Raw genomic sequence first — 9631 nt, 5'->3', positions numbered from 1 at the left:
CAAAGTGTATTTTTTTGTATTTTTTAATGATAAATTTATTCATTAGATTCTTATATATATAATCACTCAATAATAATAATAATTATTATTATTTTATTTTATTTTTGGACGAAAGACTATTATGTCTAACAGAAAGAAATATTGGGGATTGATTTGTACATTAATTTTTTTTGGGTACTAAAATATCTATTTTTAAAATCTTTGGAAACTGATCTGGGTAATTACTCTGCTGGAAAATGAATTGGGGACTGATTTGTCTGCTCGAGTAAAACTTTGGGGATTAATCTGTATATTAATTTTTTTGGGGACTAAAATGTCTAATTTTAAAAATCTTGAGAACTGATTTGGATAATTACTCTATAATTTTTTTATTAAACCTTGTTGTGAGAGCCGTTTAAATTTTTTTCTTAAAAGAATAATCTCCAATAAATTTGATACTATTCTCACTCTCTAATATGTTTAGTTAAAAAGAAAGAAATAGAAAAAAAGTAAGAAAAAAAGAAATAACTATGTGATGATGAATACCTATCTTTAGCCTCGGCTTATGTTATGTTCAATTTATAATACAATTACAAGTTCTATGTGCCAAGAAAATGTCAATTGAATAAGGTTTGAGAGAATGAGAGAAGGAAGAAAACAGAGTGAGAAAGAGAAGAGGATTTGAAGAGAAAGACAAGAAATTTATGATCTGCATTACTAGTGAGCTTATCACTAATCTGTGCTTATGTATAGAGAAGGGTAGCTTGCTGTGCAAGCTAGTACAAAAGGCACAACAGTCCATTCATTCTTAAAGTTAGTTATGATAGCTGTAACTAACAGCTCTCCTATGTAGCTGGCACTGTTCTAACAGCCAACAGTTCTTTCATAACCAACTCTTGTAACTCTTCTCTAGACTTTACCAACTCACTCTACTACGATGAATGGTCTTTGGTAACAAATGAGCAAATCTTTCTTAATTTTGTTGAGGCCTAAAGTTATTGTTTGGTAAGAGTTTCAAATAGGTCTGTGTCCTCTGATAATTGCCAAATGGGGCCTTAGTGTAACTACATGCTTTTCATCTCTACCTCAAGCTCCTCTCTTTTGTATGCGTGATCAGTTCCAATATTCTGCACGTATTTAGTTTTGCTGCTAAGCGTTTGTTTGGCATTGCAATATATTCATTTTTTATGACATGTTTGCAGGCCGAGTGGATGGTGCCTGAAGTGTTAAGAAATGAACCTTCAAATGAAAAGTAAGCTCACTTATCATTGGTTTTCGTCATTAAATTTTTCTTTATTTTGCTTGTGGAGGAGGATTTCATAGTCTTTGTTCCTCTCTGACCTGAATCATCTGGCATAGGGAAAAATAAGTTGGAATTTTTATTACATATAAGTGTTGTTCTTTGGCTTCCTTGTCTCGTCGTTCTTCTCATTGGTTTTGCCACCCTTTTAAGGCATTCATAATTTTATGATTATAACAAGTGGTGATTGGATATCCAGGTGCGATGTTTATAGCTTTGGAGTCATATTATAGGAGCTCTCTACTTTGCAACAGCCCTGGGGTGGAATGAATCCGATGCAAGTTGTGGGTGCTGTCAGTTTCCAGCATTGTTGCCTACTTGCCTTGTCATTCCAGATGATATGGAGCCTGCTATCACGAATATTATCAAGCAATGCTGGCAGACGTGAGTGTACTCTTCAATCATTTTATCTGTATTCTAAGATAACAGAACTCTTGCTTATAGCATTATGAAAACCGCTTGTTCTATCGGATATGAATAATCACATGAAAGGAAATACATATTTGATCTTGTCAATGTACAGTTTTGTTTCAATATAACCATTTTTTTAATAAAAAATCCTTATAAAATGCAAGCCAGTTTCAAGAAACCTCTGTAATGATGACTCGTTTTCTCGGAAAGATTTTTATGCATGATAGGGACTTGATTACACAATTTTTAAACTAGAAGACTTGGTTGAAAACTAGGGACTTAAGGAGTTGTATAGTATTTTTGCTCATTCAGTCCTATGAGGCTGTGATTCTTTTCAGTTTTGACCCTTTCCTTTTTTTTTTTTTTATTTTCTTTCTTCCTAGTTACTTTTATTTTTTTTTTCAGTGGAGCCATTATCAGTTTGTACCATTTGTTTGTGTACATAATTCTTTGTAATTTTGCTGTAATCAATTCTAAATTTTGATGTGCATAAATTATGAAATGTTGGAGTTGTAGCTTGAATGGAAAAAAAAATTTGATAGTGCGTGGAAATTGTTTGGTACTGTAAATGCAAATTGGATAAGCTTTTTATTCTTTTTTTGTTTTTTATTTCTTTATTTGGATGGGTCCAAGACTCCAAGTGTTATGTCTAAGGCTTTGCCTTGGTAAAATTTTTTAAAAAAATGTTTTTTATTTAAAAGCATAAATTTTTTATTTTGCATTTGGTATATAAAAAAGATTATGTATTTGTATTTATAAATTTTAAAAGATAATGATTTTATCTTTTAAAATGACTTTATTAGCGGATTAAACATAAATTTTTGTAAGTTTAGTCAACATTTTTTTTTCTTTTAGAAAAGTATTTGAGAAGCCAATTCGAACATATTAATGGTAGTAACAAAGAAAAAAGAGTAAGGGTCCGTTTGGGAAACACCAAAAAGCTACTTTTTTTTAACTTTTAACTTATAGAAAGTTATATTAATGTGTTTGGTAGAATTTTTTAGATAAACTTTTAACTTTTCAAAAAGTTATTTAAGAGTTTTTGAAGAAGTTAAAAAATGTGACTTCTTCTATTTTCAAAAGCTATTTTATCACTCTTATTTAATGCACAACTTTAAAACAAAGACTTCTATAATAACTATCCAAACTCAAAATAACTTATTTAAAAGTTATTATTAATAAAAGTCCTTATATTTTAAACTCCTTTTTCAAAAGAACTTATTTAAGAAGTTTAGCCAAACTGGCCCTTAATACTCAAATTGGTCCTTAAAAGATTATTCGATCTCCAAATTGATCTCCAAAAAATAAAATTAATCAGAATTGTCGTCAAAAAATTTAAAAATTTAAAAATAGTCACATTAATGTCACGTGTCAACAAAAGTTTCAAAGGCGTCATTTTTTTTGTCACCCTTTTCAACCATTTTTCATTACGGTCTATTCCATCGTTCTTCTCAAAACAGAACATCTTTCTAATCCAATCCTTCGTCTTTGGTTCACAAACAGAAAAGGATGTTTGGCTTTGTGACGTTTATTGATGCACAAACTGTTAAAACCATTTTAGACAAAGGGAATTCCCATTATGTTCGTGGGTCTCGGGTGCTTGTTAAACCTTATCGGGAGAAGTCAAGGGTTATTGAAAGGTACTTCCTTGTCTAATGTTCCTTCGGTTTTACATTTTCAGCTCAGAATTGAATGCTTAAACTCTGAGCTTAAGCTTGAAATGTGGGTACAATTGCACTTGACATTAGAAAGGATTCTTGTTATAATTTGATTGTTTATTGGTATAAATGTATCAATATCTGATTATCTTAAAGTTAATTTAGAAAAATTTACATATGATAATAGTATATATTAATTAATTTACTTTCATCCTTTGTGTATAAATAAAATTTAGTAATTTAATTTTATCCTTTGATCATGCTAGTTATGTTGACAGATACCTCTTTTTTAAGAAATTTTTCATATCAACTTTAATTTGGTCAGAAATTATGCTGATAGAATTCAGCACTCTATGTGTTACTCACCTCACCACATAGACATGGATTCTGAAATGAACTCAAGTGAGTATCATATTATTTTGTTTGGTATCTATATTACTTGTCCTATTCATATGACTTGTTCTATGATCATTTTCTCATTAGTCACTAAAATAACCTTTTTCATTTTTTTTGTAGTTCCAAGAAGTTGTGAGAATGCTAGATCTCTTAAAAGACAACTGATGGAAGAGTAGGAACAGGCTCTAGAACTAGTAGAAATGCAAAGGAGACGTTTGACAATGTTGCAATTTGCCCAAAATTCTCTGTCTACTTCACCCCATTTTCGCTTCTCCACGAATGGAATGAGAGCTTCAGAAGGTATATAGTAGTAATATGAATTGCATTTATTTATTATGAATATATTCTTTGTATCATTTTTTATAAGGTTACTTTACATTTTTCAGATCATTTTAATTTCAACTTTCATCCTCAAGAATCTTTAAAAAACACACGCAGAAAGAAATATAGACTTTAAATAGCCCAAGGCCAAAGGCATCAACTTTCTTTTGATACACTTTACAGTATCAAGTAGTTTTGAAGTTTAGTCAAAATCTTTGGCTTTTAAAATGAAGGTAGCAGCAGGAGAATTATAAGTTATTAGCAGGACTATATATTATATTATGCATAATTTTCAACCATAATGTATCCTTGTCTAGACTTTGGCCAATTAGACGCTGCCCATGATGCAGTTCAACAACAATTTTAGCTCTATAGAATCAATTTGTTGCTACAACAACAATGGGAGAATAAGGGATTAGGGTTTATTCCCTTTAGAAATAATTTGACAAAAATTTTTAAACATATCTTGTCATTCGCTATTCTGCACCAACCTGTCATGCTGATATGACACACTAACGGCCACATAAACAAAATTTAACGTTGTTACTGACCGGAATGAACGAAAGGGAGACAGAAAGACTAACGTGACCATTTTAAAATCTTTTGGGGACAATTCTGATTAATTTTATTTTTCGCAAACTAATTTAAAAATTGGGTAATTTTTCAGGACCAATATGAGTATTTATTCAAAGAAAAAATATATTTTTTTAATTTGCTTTTTTTAATTAATGTTATAAAATAGACTTACATTAAATTATCTTTATATAAAATTAATAGTTAAAATTTATTAAATAATAATTTAGTTAAATTTATTAAATTATTTAATAATTTTTAAATATTATTTTTATATAAAAATATTTACATGTAAGTTGTTGTCTATAAAATATAATTTTTATCGGTGTTTTTTAAGTGGAATAAAAGAAGTAAAGAAAATGTGATATAATAAAAGGCTATTGCTATGCTAATGAAACTTTTTTTTTTCTTCACATGATGAACTGAGGTAGCATACTCTAGAATAGATACATTTACCTAGTCTCGGACAGCTTTTCTACTTTGTTACAGAAGTTTTATTTCTTCTATAGGATAAATAATTAGTAAAGTTTTTCTACGAATAGGCCTCGAGACCCTTTTTGTGTGTTTTTTTATTTTTATTGATTGTTGTTACTATATTTTTTTCTGCTTCTCGTGAGATTGGGGGAGGGGAGTTTATTTATCAGGAGTCTTTTGCAGGTTTTCTATTGTATGTCCAAGACTCCAAATAGTAGTAGCTATTAGGTTCAGTTTGGGTAAATAGGCTAATTAAATTTTTTTTGAAAAAATAGTTTAAATAATAAATAATTATTTAAAAATAGTTTATAAATAAATTATTTTGTATTTGGATTTTTAATTCTAAAAATGTTTATTTTATAGAAATGTGATAAAAAGTAATAATATTATGAGAGAAGTCATTTTTTTAAACTTCTCTATAAACTTTTAAATAGTTTCTTAAAAAGTTGCAATTTGGTTTTGAAAATTGCATTAGACATTAATACTACTACCTTTCATAAGTCAAAAGCTCAAAAAATTTATTTTTAAAGCTTCCCAAGGTCATTAATGTTTAGAAATACATTTTACCAAAAAAAAAACATGTTTAGAAATACATGTTGTTGAATGAAGGTTTACTCTATTGGTCCCTATAGTTTCGCGAAATTTTCAATTAGGTCTCTATATTTTTTTTTCCTTTTAATTGGGTCTCTGCATCAAATTTTTTTTTTTCAATTGAGTTCCTACACTTTTTTTTTCTTTTATTTGATTTTCTGCACTAATTTTTTTTATTTAGTTAGGTCTCTATACAATTAAGTCAATTACTACCAAAAGAGACCTAATTAAAAAAACATTAGTGCAGGGACCTAATTAAAAAAATATATAAAAATTTAATTGAAAATTTGACACTATAAAAACTAATAGAATAATCAAACCTTAAATGAATTCGCATTAAAAAAATTTATTAAAATTAACAGACCTAAAGAGCAATCATTGTTTCTTGGTAAAAAATTATTATTTAGGGTCCCTAATTTTAATGATAATAACTAATAGCTATAGGGTGTAATATTTTATTAGGTGACAATTTTTTATTTATTCCATTCGATCTTTTTCCAATATGATAAGTTAATTTGCCAATATTATTTGATAATTTTTTTAATATAAGTAAACAATTATCAAGAGGCAGAAACAAAAATTAACTCTCATTAATTGTTAGAGCATGAATATTGTCTAAGTATAAATTTCTTAATATATTCTTTCCTAGCATAATATTAAATATTTTTGGTCTTCCACTTCACTCGAAAAAATATATAGTAGAGTTGGACAAAATTTTATAAACAGGTGGATATTAAGTGTATCAGCAAAATTATGGTAAATGTGATGCTAACCACTTCAAACTTTTAACTTTATACTATTTAACAAATTTTCTAAACCATAAACCTTAAAATTATCGGTCGATATTATACTTTTCTAAAGGTAACATATCTCTTTGTTGTTATTATTATTATATTTAATTATTTTATTAACATTTATAATTTTATCAAATTTTTAATTAATTTTTTATATTTTAAAAATTTGTAATTAAATTTATATATCCCTATATTTTTAATGAAATTGTAAATTGGTCCCTATACCAATGAGAGTCTTTGATTCTGTCGAAATGACGTGTGTTTCTTGCACTACCACCATTAATTTCAAAAACTGCTTCACACGCCGTGTCCTGATCCTCCAAGGACCCGAGTGGTTCTGGTGCTAATAAAGCGAAACGCTACGAAACTTGGTTTGCGAGGGCAAGAGGGTTAGGATGGTCCTTGACAGGATCTGGATGGCGAAGGGCGGGGAGGCGTTGGCAGACGTTATGGGAAGGGAAGAAGATGAGGAGCTTCATGCGTTCCAAAACGGTGCGTTTGAGGTTGATGGTGGTGATGGTGTTGGAGCGGTAGAGAGAAAGACGCTGATAGATCGTGAGTTCTTGGATCGGTATGTGCCTATGGGTAGGATTCAGAGCCATACTACGAGGGATTTGATTAGTAAGATTGAGTTGTTAGAGAGAAGGATTTTGTTTATGATGAGAGAAAGATTTTAATTATTGATAATTTAAATATAATTGGGATGAGTTGAATTTTGTTCATTCATGATAATAGTGTATATTATCGTGGTAGTTTGTATAATTACCATTAATTTTGATTTTTACCGTGTGTTAATGAATTTGATCATCAGCAATGATTTCGGCATTGTTGTTGTTAAAATCGTATTATTGTTAAAGAAGAAGAACAAACACACCGAAGAGAAAAGAAGGAAAAAGGGAGAAAAGAGAAAGAAGAAGATATTATGATAAATGTGCATTTTTTTTACTATAAAATGTTATTGATGACCTAATTACAAAATTATATTTTGTATAAGAATCTAATTATAAACTTTAAAATGTAGGGACCAATTTATAATTTTAGTAAAAATATAAAAATTAGTGGTGTAATTTAATCTTTAAATAACAATTAATAAGGATTTAATTGTGAAAATTTAATTATAATTTTTAAATTTAAAAATTTAATTAAAAATTTGATCAAATTATAAAGGTTAATAAAATAATTAAATTTTATTGTTTTTTTTTTTGATATTATAAATTTTATTGTTATTGTTGTTGTCGTGGTTGTTTGATAGATCACATGTTTTTCTCGAGCATAATGAAACCATTACTGTCCCAAGCCTTGTAATTTATTTGGTATATACGTCCAATTCATAAAATTGATAAAAAAAAATATCAATAGAACCCAATTAAAAGGGGACTGGAGTCTGGAGACCTTTCATTAGTATGGGGAGTGTTGGAAACAGAGGAGTAAGGACTATTTCCGTAGGGTTAGCAAACTCCTTCAAACTTAGACAACAGCGAGAGTGCGAATCACTAAAATGTTGTCATCCTCAACCTCAACGATCACTTTCATTTTTAGGTATTCTTTTCTCCAAATCCCTAATTTTGTTGCCTTCCCTTCCTCTTCATCTTCATTCTCATCCCTTCACTCTCATTCTGTGCCCCCATCCACTCGCCAAGTAGATGAAGCTGTTGATTCCTTCACTCGCATGCTCTCTATGCGTCGCCCTCCATCCATCATCCAATTCACCAAGATTTTGGGATCTCTTGCCAAGACCAACCATTTCTCCACCGCCATTTCCCTTTTTCAGCAATTGCAAGCCAGGGGAATCGCTCCCGACTTATTTACTTTGAGCATCGTAATTAATTGTTGTTGCGGCATGGGTCGTATGACACTTGCTTTCTCTGTATTGGCCAAGATTTTCAGAATGGATTATCAACCTGATACGGTAACATTGAATACACTCGTTAAAGGCCTCTTTCTCTGTGGTAGTGTTGAAAAAGCAGTGCGCTTTCATGACAGAGTGCTGGCTCATGGATTTCACTTTAATCAAGTCACTTATGGGACCTTGATCAATGGCCTCTGTAAGACCGGACACACGTCAGCTGCTATTCAAGTGTTGAGAAAGATCCCACGGTATGGCATTGCTCCTAATGTCTTCATGTACGGCGCAATTATTGATAGCCTCTGCAAGGATACACTTGTAAGTCAGGCTTTTCATTTATACTCTGAAATGCTTGCTAAGGGAATTTCTCCTATTGTTATCACATACAGTTCTCTCATTTTTGGATTGTGTCTTGAGGGTCAATATAAGGAAGCCATTGATTTGTTAAGTGATATGGTGCTTAGAAACATTAATCCAAATGTTTGTACCTATAATATTTTGATCGATGGGCTATGCAAGGAAGGAAAGATCAAAGATGCTAAGAGTGTATTGGCTGTAATGGCAAAACATGGTGTGAAACCAGATGTAGTTACTTATACCAGCTTAATGGATGGATATTGTTTGGTTAATCAGGTAAATAGGGCAAAATATATATTCAACACAATGGCCCAAATTAGAGTGTCACCCAATGTTCAAAGTTACAGTATCATGATTAATGGCTTCGGCAAAAGTAAAATGGTCGATGAAGCCTTGAGTCTCTTTGAAGAAATGCGTCGTAAGTACTTGGTTCCAAACACGGTAACTTACAACACTCTTATTGATGGCTTGAGCAAATCAAAGAGAATCTCCCATGCTTTGGAGCTTCTTATCGAGATGCATCATAGAGGTCAACCCGCTAATGTAGTCACTTACAATTCGTTGTTGGATGGGATGTTCAAAAACCAACAAGTTGACAAGGCACTTATGTTATTCAAGCAAATGAAAGAGAGTGGCATTGATCCAGATATGTTCACGTATGGTATACTTATTGATGGCCTATGCAAAGGTGGAAGACTTATAGATGCAAAAGAGATTTTTCAAGATCTTTCCGTGAAAGGCTATCGTCCAAATGTGAGGACATACAATATTATGATCAATGGGCTCTGCAAAGAGGGCTTGTTTGAAGAAGCATTGGCACTCTTGTCAAAAATGGAAGGCAATGGTTGCTTACCAGATGCTGTGACTTTTGAAACTGTTATCCGTGCTTTGTTTGAAAAAGATGAGAATGACATGGCGGAGAAACTTCTTC

The 9631-nt window shown here is 30.8% G+C and overlaps 2 protein-coding genes across 3 annotated transcripts in view; both read left to right on the top strand.

Annotated features, from left to right (window-relative positions):
- LOC107644165 (pentatricopeptide repeat-containing protein At1g62930, chloroplastic-like) overlaps nt 1-9631 on the top strand; it is a 43465-nt gene that overhangs the window by 18276 nt on the left and 15558 nt on the right. The window contains exons 2-3 of one of the 2 annotated variants that reach the window (XR_001621232.2): nt 1182-1231; nt 1479-1512. The exons of the other annotated variant lie outside the window; for it this stretch is intronic. The gene's annotated coding sequence lies outside the window, so the exon portion shown is untranslated. Of the gene's footprint in view, nt 1-1181; nt 1232-1478; nt 1513-9631 lie in introns of those variants that run through there. 2 annotated transcript variants of the gene reach the window in all.
- Nucleotides 7879-9631, top strand: part of LOC107644156 (pentatricopeptide repeat-containing protein At1g62910) — an 88115-nt gene continuing 86362 nt past the window's right edge. Inside the window, exon 1 of the mRNA XM_021102763.1 lies at nt 7879-9612. Within this exon, the coding sequence (XP_020958422.1) occupies nt 7996-9612 (1617 nt within the window). The 5' untranslated portion in view covers nt 7879-7995. The remainder of the gene's footprint in view (nt 9613-9631) is intronic.

Source organism: Arachis ipaensis, chromosome B05 (genome assembly GCF_000816755.2).
Source record: "Arachis ipaensis cultivar K30076 chromosome B05, Araip1.1, whole genome shotgun sequence".
Taxonomy (NCBI): Eukaryota; Viridiplantae; Streptophyta; class Magnoliopsida; order Fabales; family Fabaceae; genus Arachis; species Arachis ipaensis.
This window is presented reverse-complemented; position numbering and strand designations above follow the sequence as displayed.